We start from the raw sequence: 18146 nt of genomic DNA on the forward strand, positions 1-18146 counted from the left end.
TATTATTATTATTATTATTATTATTTTATTTTTTTTTTATTTCAATTATTAAACTCTTTATCTCAACCCACGAGTTTTCTCACTTCTACTCTTCCAATTCTCTCCCCCATCCCACTGCGGAGGGGGTGTGTGTGAGTGAGCAGCTGTGTGGTGCTCAGTTGCCAACTGAGGTTAAACCAAGACAGACCTATACTTAAAATTCTTACTAAAATTTTCAAGTTCTAAAGCACAGGAATTCAGCAAATCCCATTTCAATTCTTTTACGAAAGACAGATAGGAAGTCACTTAGAATGAATGATAATAAGAGCATGATTCTTTCATCAAGCCTATACACAAAGGACAGAAAGCAAACGTTCCACTAGTAAATGGGTTTGGCTTTAATACTGAAATTACTTTTAGCTTTATGTTTTCAAAATGAGAGTTACACTGAGCTACGTCCACTTTCATATGGACCTTTTTGCCTCTCTTCTGAAGTGTACAACAGCAACAGAATAACCTATTGAGATAACTGCCTTATTAAAAGAAAACCCTTACACTATTTTTTTGTTTAAAACTTGAAAGCCAAAATACACAATATCTACACAGACCATATCATGACAAGATAAAGATTGACAGAGTTTTTTTGCATCACTATGAAATAACTACTAAATAAGACCACTCAATACACGAGAAAGAAAACTTCTGATTGCTTTCCACATAACTAGAATGGCTTTTTAATACATAACTTCATGACAGTTTTTCTTAATACAGCTGGTTCTTTTTCAGTCTTAATGTTTGGTACAAACTAAAAACTAAAATAAAAATAATTTATTTTACCTGAAGTAAAAATTCTCTTGCCAGAGCTAATGCTCTTCTGTATGCAGCATCCCCTGCTTCATTCTGTTCTACTACATGGCTAATCAATCCTATTGATTTTGCTTCTTCACCATCTACAATACGTGCAGAGAAGATTAGTTCTTTTGCTAAAGACACTCCAATTGTGCGAGGTAATCTCTGTGTCCCCCCTAAAGTTTGGAAAACGAGAAAATGCAAGTATTAGTTTCTCATCCATTTATATCACAAATGTAGATGCCTTGTTCAGTTCAAATATTTTCATTTTTAATTCCATAAACAATTATATGAACATACAGAAATTAAACTATCATACAAAGGCATTCCTAAATGGCTTCTTCAGTTTTGAAACTACATCTAAAATGAAATAGTGCTCTGTTTCTTAGAAAGACATGTAAATAGCTGAAAAGAGGTAATATTAATAGAGATTCTGTTCGATTACAGACAAGTTACCTTATTCACATCAGCCAAAAGCTGAAGGAAAACTACTTACCAGGGATTATCATATCCAAAAACTCTGCTTCTTTTTAACAATCTGTGTATTTTTATGCTATTAAACACCACAATATGAACACTTTTGAAGAACTATACTTAAAAAGAATATATAACAAGACTGTAGTTCATGCTAAAATTTGCGTATTTTAGGGACAATAAAAATTTATACGTAAACTAAACTAAAACCACTAGGCAAGGTCTTTAAAAAGCCATGGTTTTGTCTCTTCTTACTTCCATATTATTGTTAAAGCCTGATTACAAAAAAATAGGGAAGGACAATGGCGGGTGTGGATCAGCATAGAAAGGCACCTAACTTTAGTTAGCTTTTCTTACTATGATCTTTGGCAGATCAGCATTTTCAGAAGGTCAATAAGCAGTAACTACATTAACCAGACATGTGAAGATTGCTTAGCTGGACTAACAATTAGCTTTCCAGAATTGACAAACAACGAGAAATGTGGGACTAATCATTATCAAAACAGAAGAAGTAGACTCAAATCACAAAAGCGGATGTTTGTATGAATTAAAACAGTGGAAATGGCCTTTATCCAGAAGAAAAGACTTTGAAAATATACAAGCTCTACCATTTTGACATGGATTTGAGACAAATACTCAATTTATATAGACAGTCTGTAAGGAAAAATTTCTTTCTAAATAGCTATTTCTGCAAGACCACGCTAATATATTCAAATATCAATATATGTATATATGCAAGAAGAATATTTATAGGAGGTGTTCAAAGGGAGGTGGTACAACACTGGATAAAGGTGTTCAACTAATATAAAATAGATCAATTTCCACTAGATAATGGTGGACTAAGCCAGCATTTTATTGAAGTCATTCAGTTCTCTTACTGATGTTTCCTGAAAATACTTTAAATACATCTCTGAGACAAATAAACTGACTGGAAACAAACAAAAAGTTTTTGTGATTCAATGATTCAGCTTTCAACTATTGTTTTTTATGAATCACAAGCTTCAGTACTACTGTATTCCTTTCTGTAAAAACAGACCTGCCTTTGAACACATTACATCATACAAAAATGCAGAAGGTTTGGGGCATTTCTGCCTTATGCCTTTCTAGATTATTACAAAATCATGATCTATAACAAAAACTGAGATATATTTTTTGGGCTGAAACTGGAGGAGTTAAAAAAATGTTTACACTCGTAACAGTTAAAATAAAATTTGTAGAACAACAACATTAGTAAATATAATGTCATATTCTCTATGGTCCTACCACTCTGAGAGGATTTTAGCAAGACTGTCCTAATGGTCAAGGACAACAGGCAACAGCAAGAGGAACTCCTGTTCAATAAATTCTGCTAATTCTGCTATTTGTACAGCTAAGCCAGAGTTAGTGCTAGGGGGAAAATTTTGCTAACCACATAATTTAGAGAAAGCCCCTACTCTAGGGCATTTTTATGAAAGGGGTGGGGGCAGGGGAGACTAAAACCAAACCCCTTGTAAAATACTACAAACTAAGCCTTCCTATTAGCCTTGGCTGCCTCACTGGTGAGGTTCACAGAGAATGACTAAAGCTGTAGCTATCAACCTTTATATCAAACTACATGCAGTAAAAATGTGAGCTATGTTTTCAAGAAGCTTGCTGCTTCTGATACTGAGCTGTACCACCGTCACCACAAACAAACATTTACTGGCTTTTTTTGTTTTAAATACCGAACATGTATCTTAATTTCTCACCCAAAGAAGCTGTCACACCCTAATCAATGTCTAGCCTTATACACATTTTAAGTGTACATCAGAACATAGCAAATGCCTACCCTGATTCTCTTTAAGAATAGTTTAGTCATAAATTATCCCTTTCACCAAAGTAATGGAATCTAGAAAAGCATCAGGTTTGGCTTTTGGTTAAAGAAAACTATTTGTCCAAATCATAAGACCCGAAACCATATGAGGCTGAACTTACTGACTCCACATCTTCTCCTTCTTCCTTGCTTGCTATGCCTAGTACTTTTTTCTACTTAATTATCTCCCTTTCCTTTACTGTTTTATCTCTTCTATTACTGCTTTTACCAGGAAATGTTGAAAACAAAATTTAATTGAGCAACAATATTTCATAACTTTGACTGAACAATGGATATGTTTAAGCATGAAATAGTGTTTATAGATGAAAAAAAGTGTTCTTGCCAGTGTCTTACACAATAATGATTAAAGAGCAAAAAAAGCAGACTATAGTCTATGTTGTTTGGCTGCCTCCTACACTGCAAAGCCATTAAGCAGAGGAGCATATTCTTTGATTAATATTCACAGAACAGAAGCCAACAGTTCAGTGCATCAATCATATATATTCAGTAGTAGCATTAAGATATATGCACACACAAAAGCAGTAAGACCCAATTAATCAAATGCAAACAACACACCAAAATACATCCAACACACCAAAGTTACATCCATTTATGAAGAAAAGACAGAGAGTACGCTGCAGATAGATGTTCTGTTTTGGTAATACACAAAGAACATATAATGCTTGCCAACTACAATCAGAGCTAAAGGAAGTAACACCCAGTCTTCAAAGACATTACTTAACCAAGGCATTTCATCTAAATGTAGAGCAGAATTTGATGGAAGAATAGTTGTTGCATCTTCACAAATTTAATGACATGTTATTTCAAGGACTAGTGATCTGGTATTACTCACTGTGTTGATAAAAGTATTTGACATACAGTTGCAATGTAAATGCGTTCTTATCTGAGATGGTATATATTCAATGTTGTAATAATTGTAAACAGCAGTTTTAGATGACACTAGTTCATGTGAAAAGACACAGTAAATACAAGACTGCTAAGTTCTGGTATGAAAATTGTTAAACAGTATTTTTTTTCTTTAAAAAATAGTTGATTGTGTATGAATATTTATTTACTGTCAGTAATTCATCAATTACAAAATATGTACACAACTGGTTTGGATTAAGGGAATTACGTGATAAATTCCCAAGAGAATATCCAACAAGATGAAGCAACTAGCTTACTGGAAATAGATTCATCATTCTGGCAGAGAATATCTACAGTCAGTAGTTTCTCATAGCTCAAGGCTCTGTCAAAACATATTGGAAAAAATCGTGTTCTGACAAAAAATCCAAACTTTAATTCAGTAATAATCTTGTTTATTAAATCAAGTAAAAATGAGTCTTTCTATCCTATCCTATCCTAACCTTTCTACCACGAGCTTTGTTTGATTCGCGTTAGATTGATTTAACTGACAGGTTTCTAGGTTTCTTTTTTTAAAGACTACTGTGCATTTCTAATGTTTTATTAATAGTCAATGGTGAAAGCAAAGTCTGTCAGCCACAAACTTTCTAATTATTCAAGTCAGTCAAGAAATGGCTCAAATGTATCCTTGCAATTCTTTTGCAGAAAGCTGTAAGGAGTAGATTCTTCCCCTTTCCATTGAAACTCATAGAAATATGGAGCGCAGAAACCTGCTGTTCATAATAGCAAATCCTTAACAATATGAGCCCATAAATAAACTAACATAGATAAAATTATTATTTTAATGTAATACTTTTCAGTCATGTAAGTCATATTTTAAAAGTCTGTGTAACAAACATATTTTCCACTTTTAAAGTACCTGCCATCCATTGCTAAGTTAAGCAATTTTGAAAATATTAAACACTCTAAAAGCCTAAACACTCTACTAGGACAATATTTAACACCAAGTTTCCAACAGATTATTTCCCAGATTAGGCCTTGATCCTGCAAAGTTGTACATGTTTTAGCTAACTTAAATCCAGGTATAAATCTTTATGGACTCAGATATCCCAGATCCTTTCACAGAAGAAAACATGAAGAGCCCTTCACCGGCACAAACTGGATAACTGACTAACAACCTAAAACAGCTTAGACAGGGAAAGACACCAACGAAGGTGCAAGTGACAGGCTGAAAATGGGATGGAGAAGAAAAGAAACAAAACATTGCCTCTGTAAGGGGAAAAAAGCACTGAGCTGACGAAGAGTAGGCGGTAGGTGAGGCCGCTCTCAGGTCTGGCCATGTAAGTCATTGTTTAGAAGAAGAGTGGAGAGCAAAGCCTGAGACAGTGGCCTGAGGCTGACTCAGAGGTTGCCCCAGGGTCTGTGATGACTCTGAAGGGAAGTTGTTTGAGCGAGATTTCACAGTAGGCTGCCAAAAGGGATCGTGGAAGTGTGGCTTGCCAGTCAAGCCGAAGAAAGCCCTGTAGGAACGTCAGACACAACCCTACCCGACGTTGAAGAGGTAGGATGACCTGCTACGTACGCCAGCCTGGCAGTGGCAAACCCCAGCTCCAAAACTGCCAACTTAATTTGCAAATCAGTCCTTAATTTTCACAATCTGTTTTATTCATCTGCGTCTATGGATTGGTTTCTTTAAAAACCTCTCTGAAAAACGCCTAGAATATACCAAACCACCATGCGTGGGTGGCTTGAAGGTGGCAGCTTGAATCAGAAGAATGTAGTACTTGGCTTGAAGATGTATGAATGCTTACGATGCATGACAGAAAGTGTAAATACACTTTCAGAATTCACTAGCAGTTAAATAATCACAGCTTTTGTACAGAAAGATGAAATCATCACATAATTTAGAAAAACTAATTTATTTTCAAAATAAGTAATCCTCTTGTAGATTGAGAAAGACAGAAGACAGTTTCCCAGCAGACAGCTGCATACGTGAAATGAATGGAACCAAAAAATGCATCTGGAACCTGATTTTTATAAAATGGACTCCACTTCAAAAGGGATTCTGCATCTGGTGTAAGGAGCTTACTCCACATTTTCCTCACAAGCGTGGTACAACCAACTGCACGGACTCCACTGTCAGACTAAACACCGCTTGACAAGCACAGTTCTGCATTACCACCCATGGACTTCCAGAACTCATGGTATTAGCAATGCGCACGCTGACAGTCTGCCTTATTTTTTTTAAACTGAAATTATTTGAGGAAGAAAAGAGAAATGCCTAAGGCCGTTAATCTACCTAATAACTTTTACTTAAATGTAAACAAATGCAACAAGCATGAACACACACAGATATTTGGTAAGGCCACGTGCCTTCCTATTACTCCAGACAGGAACTTGGTCTTATTGTTGTTTGGGAATGCAATGACGGAAAGTGAACTTAAAAGAAATTCAAAAGTACATACACATTAAAACATAGCTCATCTTGCTGCAGATAGAAATTAATGGCCCAAGAGAAGGCATTTTCCAGTTTCAAAATTACACCCACACATTTATGAAGTCATTACTCAGCTGTAACAACAGGTAGGAGGTTTAGACCAGTGCTGCTCTGTATGATCATACTTTACAAATCATGTGGGCTTTATGAGTAATATTAGGTAAAAACTTTTATTTAACTTGTATTTTAAATAAATAATTTTATAGTCCATGTTCTTAGAGTTTTGGATTGACTATGACAGCTAAAATTCGATTCAAGTGAAAATCAGGACAAAAAAAAACCCAAGTCCATGTTCTTAGAGTTTTGGATTGACTATGACAGCTAAAATTCGATTCAAGTGAAAATCAGGACAAAAAAAACCCCAGACATAAGAAAAACTATCATCATTACTTACGACAAATGAAATACAGAAAAATTAATTACCACAGTAGTATCCTATTTTTATTTACATTTTGAATGCGATCATAGTCCCAAACTGGGACAATTACCTTAGTTTTTAATGGACAGAATTGAAATAAAGAAACAACAAGCAAAGCAAAAACCAGATTATTAAATCTGAAGTTTTCACTGCTTATGAGCAAGTGACTTGAATGTTTTCCTCATTTCATTGCTCTGCTTATGGAAATCTACCATTTTATTCTTCCACACAGCAAAGAAATCCATCACTCTGCTAACCCTCCCAAACCAATTCCTATTCCTAACCCTATTCTTTCTCCCATCCTGACTACTACCAAATTAATCTGCTTTCAACTGTTCCAAAGTAATGGGGTTTTAAGAATTTACCTCTGAAATTATGCATCCCTGAAATTCTCTGACTTGAGCAGCACTAAAGAAAGGAGAATCGGTGGCTAACAGAATGGGAGCCCAGGGAAAACAGCAAAGCCAACAAGATTGTAGGAAGACACAACCCCGCCTGGTTCAGCTGTCAAATCCCAAGAAGGCAGAGTGCTCTCTCTGCTAATAAATATATCTAAAATGGACTCATACATATGAAGCATATTTTTCATCTTGAGTAGGACGTCGTCCCAGATGAGGCAGCTACACTGCACCTAGCCTAGTACCTAGGCTATAACATGATGTCTATAACATTTTACAATGCTTTGAAAACAGACTCTACCAAAAAACTGGCCCAATCATTCAAAGCTGGCATGCATTAATTTAACAACATGCAATACAAAAAGCAAACTCTTCAGTAAATCAGAACTTAATTTTGAAATACCAAGTCTGATACTCAGAAATACTCCTAACTTTTTCAGCTTGATCTGTTAAGGTTTTGTAGCACTATCTAGGAGCGCCAGAATGGCATTCTGTTCTTTTTACTTCCCAGACTGATCCTTCTATTTGTTATTTTACAGTAATAGTTGATATGTGAAGAAATAATCCCTGCTGTTATTAAAAATTCTGTAAGTCACATGAATAACTGAAATGTTATTTTTATTTGTGCATGTTAATTTGTATTCTGAATGTTACATTATTTGCTATTCGTTCTAAGTATATTACCTGCATATATATATCTGCAAGAATAATTAAAACTTATATTAAAAATTAACAATTAAAATAAATTAATCACAAGTGTAAATAGAAACATGCATTCAGTCTATGTTATAGGATATTCTCCATGTGCTAATTTTGATCACATGAATATTTGCATACCTAGCTTGAAACAATGAAAAGACTCGTTTTTTTCAGAGACACAAGCAGCCTTAGTGACTTCAGCTTCAGGTTTTCATGCTCAATACCTCCAGATTGGCTATCAAAATACTAAAATCAGTGAACTGCCACCTAAGAAACTGCAGTTTAAGTGATCTGAACATACCAGGTTAGAAGTCTTATGACACAGGCTGAGAGAGAAGCTACTTTTCCAAAGCCAGGATCAACCTTTACAGGCTCTACAGAAAACTTCTATTCACTGTACAAATATGATCCAGTCACTACTCAGCTATACTGAGAGCAGCAGATACAAAGCTTATAGCTGTATAGCAGACCATACAAAAGACGAGGTATTCAAAGACTGAAAGGTTACAAATTCAACATAAACAAAAGCAATTGGAAGAAGACCCAAACTGCTTATTTGTTGAGGTCCTCATCAGGAAATCGCAACTCTTTACCACTTTCCACTGACCCTTGGTTCCATATATTGCTGTTCAGGATCAACTGAGAGAGAGTAGTAGGACTAGCACATTGTTTTGAGTTACATTACTATTAAAAGGCCAGACAACCAATGGTACATTTAAAATTACTCTTCTTCCCTCACTGATAAATACTATTTCATTTAATTCACATTGTTAACATTTTGAGAATCAGAATTTTTAAAGACATTACAGTCCAAATTAATTAAAAATTTTCACTTTAATATGCATATAATTTTGTGTAAAGATATAGAACAACTTTAAATGCAAATGGGATAGATTTTCTACTAGGGCAGTTCCTGTGCAACAGTGGACCTACCTCAATAAGTGCAAACTGGTATTTTAACATTTTATTGTTTGGGATTACTCAGATCTTTTTCTTTAACAGAAAACTATAGCTCTTCCATCACCTTCTGGTCAATTTTTAATTCCTCAAAAAACTCCAAAAGCCAGTAACTGACAGGAAATCAACAGAAAAAGAGATTAAATAAGTGATTATTCCCAGGCTGTAGCTGTCAGACTGTTACAACGCTAAGGAAGGGAATTACATTATGAAAACACCTTTTATATTCCTCTCACCTGCTGCTGTGACATAGCAATACGGAAGAGAAGTCACTGTTTATAGCATGCAATGGAAAACAGCTGTATGCAACGGCAAGTCTTTCCCTATAGATGGAGAAGCTAATTAGAGTCTTCCGTCACCTAATCACACACAGATGAGTTGGCTTTCATGGACCTTTACAGTTTTAAGGATCAAAGAAATTAGATATTAATTAGATATTAATTTTATTTTCCTTATATCCTACATCCAAATTCCAAGAAGAGAGACATTTGGGCCTATATATGCAGGAGGTAATGAAGAAATGAATCTGTATCAGCAGCAAGAGCTAGGATAGTAGCCGGAAACACTGCACTTATTAAAAAAAATTATAAATATCTTTTAATTAACGTAAGTCATTAAGAATAGTTTATAACAAACACTAAGGATCAACAAGATAGGGAGCACCACACACTTCTCACTAGCTGGCCTCATCCTACATTTCAGGCAGGACCATTCTAATGTGAGCAGACCTAGCTGCTGAACCCTTTATGCTTCTAGGTGCGGCTACAGCCTGGCTGCTGCTCCTAGTTCTGGATCTCTCAAGGCACTGCTACATGCACACCCTTTGACCCTTCTCTGGCATCAATCCACCTGCTTGAACAAAGAGTCAGTGCTAGAGCTTTCCCAAATCCACAGCAGTTTGGGAACATTTTACTGGAGCCTGGAGACTTTAAAAACTCTATTTCTGTGTAAGTCCTTCAGAGAATACATGGTGTATGAGTAAGCAACTAAAAAAAATAATTTCTTTAATAAAGGACACTTCACCCTTGAAATCCAAAGAGAATCATGGAATCTTTAGAAAAAGAGTAGACATGCTGAATGAAACCCCTTGTAGACTGCATTTGCCTGCAAGGCTAGGAATTTGATGAGCAAGCGTAAACCCACATCAGCTTCTTGGCGTCAGCCTCTTCTCTTTCTTTCTCAGAAAAAATGGTAATTTTTAACAGAATTCCCATCTCTCTTTCATTTTAAACCTGAGATGTGTTTCACCCTAAGAACTGGCAGCCCTCTTCCCCAACCAGCCTCGGTTGTAACGTTTATTCTCCTTGCAAGTGTACCACTGAAACAGCTCAGAAATTGAAAGCCTTTATCACACCTCTGTTGTTAACCCTAACCAAACAGGGCTGTATCTTACCATGCACGTATAATTTAAGGCCACACAGCAAGCTGTAGGTGTTCTGTGGAGATATCCAATGGAATACCAAAAGCAGGATAAGCTTGCAATGTGTTAGCATGGCCCTTATGCTTTTTATGATGTAAAACCTAAATATGATTTGAGACAGTACATTGCTGTCTCAGTCTCTCTCATCTGGTTGCTTGTTCATGCATCTCTATTTCCTTGGGGGTTTTTAAGAACCTAAAACATAATTTCTGGTGAAACAAAATATTGTATTTAACCTGAAACAAAACATTTTGGTTTTATCACTTGATTTTGATTGATAATTTAGTTCAGCCGCTGAACTGAACCTTCAATTTTTTTAATAGTCCTACCTACACCTAAAAATATCTTATTAAAGAAAATAATTTATCTTTCTTCTCCAGTCTGCTGCTTGTACTCAAGCCACCTACTATTTCATACCAGTGAGAAATTGTGGCAAAGAAACCCCTGGTTGTTTGAACTGATAAAAATAAAATACAATCAATAAAAATGAGACCATTAATGTGATGGTGATCTTATATGCTACTTGCACTGTACATGTGGAGTATCCTTGACCAGCAGCAATTTTAATTGTTTTGCACTGATAATCCCCCAGTCCCAGTAATACGTACATCTTCTCCTTACTGGTTCATAATGGACAGAGGGCTAGGTGCACATCTGTGATCTCAAGCTGGTAGGTTCAAATCGCACAGACAACCTCCCCCTGCTTATTAGACTAAACACGGTCATAATTCCCCACAATATTCTGTGTTATATCATTTTAGCTCCCTAAGTATGAGAGCAATGGTGGTTTCACGCAAACATGCTGGATGGGAAAAAGACAACCACTTCCTCCCCAAAGAATAAAGAAACAGAAGAATAAACTACATATAGCTGATGCTCAAGACACACATAAAGGAAGACTGGGTATGGGGAGAAAGAACTCTTTTAAGGAAAAACCACTGGGAAATCGGGTGTAGGGAGTAAGCCTGCAGTTGCAGGGAGCTGGAACGGATGACTGTAATTGGAAGCAGAGTTTCCAGTGACCCTGTGCAAAGCTCCTGAATTTCTTCTTTTGGGGGCAAGATCATCACTATATTTCCTAGAAATGGGCCAAATGAGGGCTTCCTTTAGCTTGGTTCTTTCCTAGAAACACCTAGAAAAAATTCTCAGGACCATCCAAATTCTGTCAGGCCAATAAATATGTTTTATCATTCTGTGTAATCAAGAAAGCCAAGAGGCTTATTATGAGGACCTCATAGTCCCAAGCTAAAAGAAGAATTTCACTCCATTCATAATGAACTAACAAATAGCCATTCCTTCTGGCAGGTATTAATGATATTAGCATATTGAGCTAAAAGGTCAAAATTAAACTAACTTCCTTCATCCTCTTTTAGTTTGGATAATTTAAATTTCAGCGTAGTCACTCATATTTCTTGACGTCCAGATGCAAAATAATGTTAAAAAATGCATCAGGGTAGGCCTCTGAGAGACTGAATTCTGTATTTTTTTTGCTTAAAACACTCATGTCTATGTCAAGTACAGTGCACCCTGTGGTCCTATTTTCTTTACAATTTCACAAAACTTCTACAGTAAGAATTAGCTGTCAAAAGAAAACTCAGATTAACTCAGTCATCTGATTAACACTGGTTTCTCAAATCTCAAATTCATATTAAAATATAAAGACCATTAATATAGAGTTGTTAGTATAAAGCTACAAAGGATTAATAGCTTTTGCAGTAATTTGCCCTATAAGCTTGTTTTCAGTTGTGTCTGAGAATCAGGGAGGAAAAAAGTAATTCTTGGTCATAAACTGAAAATACATGATGAAAAATGGAGGTAAGGAAGGAAAGACAGGAATCTACTATTTCTGAAATTCAGAGATTTGTAATAGTTGGCTCAAGTAAGTCTCCAGAGCCAGAGAGGTTCTGTGAAATAATTAAGGAAACAGTACTTCATAAATCATTTTGTCCAAGTTGTTTTGTGGTGAACTAACTTGTGCAGCTGTTCTTTTAAGGCAGACTACACAATTGCCATTTCATTTGTTGAATTTTCTGGAAATTGAAGACAAATACTAGACATACAGTGAATTCATTATGAGTTTGGAAGCTATTTTTCTTTCTTACATAATACAGTCATAAATGAATATGAAATGGAAATAATTAGATGGTGTACTATTATTCAGTAATGATGGACCTCAAAATAGGTGAACTATTCAATTAAAAACTGAGTTACACTATTCATACCCATATCAAGGATTTATTTTTCATTGGCTTCAAATGTTGAAGTAATGTTGAATTCTTCAGAAAGCTTCAAATGTTGAATTTAATGCTGACCATAAGTAGAATGGATTTAGGTTTTTGTATTACCTTTGCATGATACATAGATCTTACTTACTTCAAGGTCTTCAGCCCTGTGGCAGCTGAAAATGGGACCATGGTAAACTGGAAAGCTGTACTTCAATTTCAGAGAAGTGTTGGATGTTTCATTCATCCTTTACACTATCCTTATTAAGAGTTCAGGAGTTGGGTTAGTTGTGTTTTCTAAGACACCCATCAGTGTTCTATAGTGCCATGATGGCAACCATACAATATAATTCAAATATTAAAGTTTGCCTGTTATACATTACAGTATAAATGATCCATGACTGTATTTTACATGAGTATCCTAAAATCAGTTACTGAACTTCTGGAAGAAATAAGTTTGATTATCTTTTTGGCATAATCAATTGGGTTTGCTTATTCCTTTTAGTAGAAACAAATGACTAATATTTTTGATCTTCTGTGCCTCAAAACCCTTGAGTAATTAAATTTAATTATTTAGTAGAAACAAAAGCTAAGTCTAATATTTTTGATATTCTATGCCTGAAAAGTCTTAAACACAGAAAGTGTCCACTTGTAATATTCATAACTGAGTAGTTGGGAGGGTTGCTGTTTTAATTTATTTATTGACACAAAAAAGGCAAAGACTTGCATGCACTAACGAAAGCATTCCTTCTACCTGTTTCCTCCGCCTTAGTAACAGCTAATACACTTACAGCTTCCTATGTGCAAAGACAGGGATTTCTTTTGATCGAAAATTAACATTTTCGAATTCAAACCAACTGCTCTAGCAGTACGAAATAGGTTTACTATTTTCGGTTAGCTCTAACACATTACATGCATATCTGAGAACGAGGGAAGTGAGATACATCAGAAACTGTTTTGCAACTTCTGTGGTCATTACTAGTGCAAGTCTGGTAACCACTATGTAACAGGCTAAATTGGCTTTTCTAATAGCAGAGGGGTGGAACCTAAGATTATGTGTTACAGCAGATGTAGAAGTTTCTAAATTTACAAACCTGATTACACCTGTTACAATTTACAAACTACACAGGAAAAGTATCTCAGTGTATCACAACCAGACTAATGTGATTTTGTTTAAAAAAGGAAGGAAGGGAAAGGTAGAGATCAATATTTTTGTTAACCACTTAACGTCTCCTCTAAAAATGAAGGACAATCAGGAGATGAAGGAAGCTGTTGTTTGCTGGAGTTTTACCTTGTTGATAAAACAAAGCTATTTATACTACTTCACAGGAGTTTTGGAAAAAATAAACTTTTTAACATCACCACAGCATGGGTGTCTCACAGATATTACTGAAATCTATTTCTGTAACACTCCTGCAAGATGAAGTATTATCACCTTCATGTACTTTCATATGGAAAAATGAATAATCATGTCCCCAGAACAAGGCTGAAAAAGGTACAGGAAATAGGGAATGATGTTCATTTCACACAATGGGGGAACAAAATATACAAAATGTTGAGTACTAGCTAATTAAAGAAGAACCATCTATTCTATGGAGGAGGGAATCCATGAAAAAACGTGATGATGCAGTTTATCATGTTTCATAATGGACATGTACAGAGGAGACAACTTCAGTCATGGGGCATTACAGTGACAGTCAAACTTGTTACAGTTTTTCTGAATCATCAGAAAATGTGAACTCATCAGCATGTGACGTATTCAGTATAAACATATTTGTTTTCATTCAGTGGAACATAGGTGGGTTTCCTCTGAAAGCAGCTCTGTTTCCTGTTAACGTGCATAACTCATTTAAGTCCACCAGACTCTTCAGTCTGAGGAAGCTTAGCCATGAGGAGTGTCCAGTCCCACAGACTGCAGGATTGGCAAGCTTATAGCTCTGTGGTAGACTGACCAAGCAAAATATGTTAGGTCTAAGACTTAAGAAGCACTAGGCTACCTGGCCAGTTGGCTAAAGTGTACCCAGCTCTGGCCAAAGTGGATGCCCAAGGCCATTAGCCAGAGGAAAAAGCTGGCCAAGGAGCCTGGCAGCTCTTCAAGGTTCTCCCCACAGAGGCCCCAGGATCCCTGGCTACTAGATCAGAAGCTCCAAGACCCCATTTAAGATAGTTCTTAGGCTTTAAATGTGGAGTGGGAAACCTACGTAAGAGGTAGGCAGGTTGAGTAAACAACTGGGCAAGAGTCTAGAAACCCACAGACTTCATACAATTGATTTCTTTTAATTTTTCTTCATTTGCTTCTTACTAATCCTTGCCTCGGCTTTATGTGTCAAAAAGCTTCCTATTCTTTTTAGCCATACCAGTTACCGTTAAGTTCTTAGTTTTTCAGTTGCCTTTATCGTTCACAACAAAACAAGTTCAAGTATAATATATACAGCTTTGTTTCCCTCCTGAAATTATTGTCCATTTTGCCTCTCCGATCTGATTTCATTATGAGATTAAGCTTCCCTTGTAGGTTCAGCAGTTTAAGTTGAAGGTTAATAACTTTCCTGAGTTCTGGCAATTTGTAAGAAATGGGCTGAGGCAGCATTTCACACCATACTGCTCAAACTCTAGAAGTCAATATGAAACCTGTATATGGGGATCAGCTAACACTAAGAGAGTCTGCAAAAGAATAGATGTTAATTATCTGATGGCAGGAGGAGAAATAGCTAAATGCTACTTGGTTCAATTTTCTAGTACCCCCTGCAGGTTAATACAAAGGAGTAGCATTTGGCTTCAAAGTGAATGGCATATATATCCTGCCTAATTAAAATGAAAATAAGACCAAAGGTCTTTTATGTTGTTATTAATATTTAATAAAATATTTCTAAGCTTCTGTGTGAAGAGAATTCCAAAGGGAGTTCTGACTGTATTTCACCCATCTCCTCAATTTCAGGAAATGATAGTATCTCCTTCACATTTCCATAGTACCTACTATTATTGTTGGGATTATACTTAATAGTCTTCCTTGTTTTCCCACTTCCTCACATCCATATCAGGTTATCCTGACCACTCACACTCCTCTGGTCAAGCAGATAAAATGGACTGTTCATCTACTTTAGCTACTTCAAGTAAAAAGTAATCTTTTTAATGTAAATTAGGGATTCAAAAACAAATACGGAATTTTGTGAATTCTCTGCATTATGGTGTTGTATTTTTCATTTTCTATTGCATCATCTAATGATCTTGTACTTTATACTATTGTGTAATCAGTGTTCATTTCACATCCATATTAATTTCCTTTGCATGATATTGTAGGGTAAGCAGATTATCACAGGCCCTTTTTTTTTCTTAAATCAAATGCTAAAAAAGTTAAAATCCATCTAAAAATTAATCCTTAATTTAAAGAATCTTAGCAATATGATGCATTTATATTTCTATTTACAGGCAGTACTGGTAGCATCACCTTTCTTAATATCACATAAAATTCCCAATATAAAGTGTTATTTTAAATTGAGTATAATCGCTCAAGTTTTTTAATTGCTCTTTCCTTTGTAAGTATTGCCCATGCTAGGCTGTTCATGTAGTGTTTTTCTAATTCAGCCGAAACAGTTTAGCAGTACCTAAGGATGAAACTCGTGGGAAAATGTATTTTGCTCATATTAAAAAAAAAAGGGGGGGGGCCTTATTTTGAGCCTCTCTAACATCTCTGCTTTGGAATACAGAGTTAAATTTGGTTTGACATTGGTTGCAATGTCTGCAGAACATGTCATTTACAATCCACACAACATATTTGGGCAAGCTTCAGTCTTTAAAAAAATCTCATTATGAACAGCACCAGTATACATGCCCATGAAATGAAAGAATATACAAAATAATGCATAAAGAGCTGGCTTAAAACATTGCAAGCTATACTGTGCAGTTTTATGCAAGATTGCATGTAATAGTAGCTAATTTTTGACTGCTTCACTTTTCAATCACATTCTTCCAAAATACATTTTACGTATGTCTGTATAATCTCCTAGGTGTTGCCCCTGCTCCTGTTTTTTGAGGATCCATATAAGGAACCATATAAGGTATACTGTTTGAGGAACCATATAAGGTATATTACCTTCTGCTGCAAGGTACTGGATTTCTCTGCTGCTAGAAGATAACAGTAACATTTTCCTACAGTAACATCGAATACTATGTAGAGTGCAGCGCATGCTGCAGTTGGGACTGCTGACAACAGAAGAGTAATGTGACTTGCAGGATGCCTGTATGGGAGCATTCTGAAATATCAGACTGATTTATATTGAAGTAAGAAAGTTCAATTTCAAAATGAATTAAAATAAATCAAGTTAAGTCCATTTTAACTTAGAACTATTTGTGTCCACATAGGAATTAACACAGCTTAAGTAATACTTTAAAGAAATAAATTTTAAAATGATCCCCCTCTTCCACCATAGATAAGCCTTTAAAAAACACTGGCTCCGTTCCCAACTCTGTAAGGGACTGTGTTTTAATGAGCACAGTCATTTCTGATACGTTCCCATCCAAACATCATTTTTTATGTACCATCTGTCCATTTGGACACTCAAACTGTACCCTGCCCTTTTTCCCATTTGCTTGTTGACTGGTCAGCCCCAGTCCCCTCCCAAGCGTTATGGCTCTTCAGCAGGCTTTTCTCACTTCCTCCTTAGCTACTGGTTCCTTAACACCTTGTCCTTTCAGTTCCAGGATCACCTACCAATTCTTTCCACCTAAAAAACTAATGCAACTCCTCCAAAATCCCCATTTCTTATCCAGTTCTGCTTCCTTCTGAAGTCCAGTTTCCTGCTAAACAAGTCCTGAGCTGTGTCTTCCTTCCTCACGCTCCCTATGAGCCGTGAATCTCCACAAGGTGCTGGGGTGCTCCACAGCCGGCCATATGCTGTGATATAGCGGGCACTGCAGCAGGGTCACCAAAAGCACAGGAAAAGGCCTAAGATTTCTGCCCTGGAGCCTGACTTCAGCCTCTCAATACAAGGAAAATACTGCTCAGGCCTGTACAGAACAAACGAGCGTCATGAGGAAGCTCCAGAAAAATCTATAAACAGCATGTGGAAGACTCAACAACTTTTTTGCCTCAGTCTTCACTGGCAACCTCTTATCCCACACCTCTCAAGTGGATGGACCTCAAGACAGGTACTGGGGGAACAAAGTCCCGCCCACTGTAAGAGAAGATCAGGTTCGTGACCACCTGAGGAACCTCAACATACATAAGTCTATGGGACCTGACAAGATGCATCGCAGAGTCCTGAGGGAACTGGCTGATGTAGTTGCTAAGCCACTCTCCATGATATCTGAAAAGTTATGGCAGTCAGGTGAAGTCCCTGGTGACTGGAAAAAGGGAAACATTGCACCCATTTTTAAAAAGGGAAAAAAGGAAGACCTGGGGAACTACAGGCCAGTCAGTCTCACCTCTGTGCCTGGGAAGACCATGGAACAGATCCTCCTGGAAGTATGCTAAGGCCCATGGAGGACAGGGAGGTGATTCAAGACAGCCAGCATGGCTTCACCAAGGGCAAGTCTTGCCTG

At 36.4% G+C, this 18146-nt stretch overlaps 1 protein-coding gene across 1 annotated transcript in view; it reads right to left on the reverse strand.

Moving 5' to 3' along the window:
• The window catches only part of AUH (AU RNA binding methylglutaconyl-CoA hydratase), a 116082-nt gene that overhangs the window by 6273 nt on the left and 91663 nt on the right, over window positions 1–18146 (reverse strand). Inside the window, exon 7 of the mRNA XM_009287195.2 lies at window positions 817–1004. Coding sequence (XP_009285470.2) covers window positions 817–1004 — 188 coding nt within the window. The remainder of the gene's footprint in view (window positions 1–816; window positions 1005–18146) is intronic.

This window comes from Aptenodytes forsteri, unplaced genomic scaffold, assembly GCF_000699145.1.
Source record: "Aptenodytes forsteri isolate BGI_AS27 unplaced genomic scaffold, ASM69914v1 Scaffold169, whole genome shotgun sequence".
In the NCBI taxonomy this organism is placed as follows: Eukaryota; Metazoa; Chordata; class Aves; order Sphenisciformes; family Spheniscidae; genus Aptenodytes; species Aptenodytes forsteri.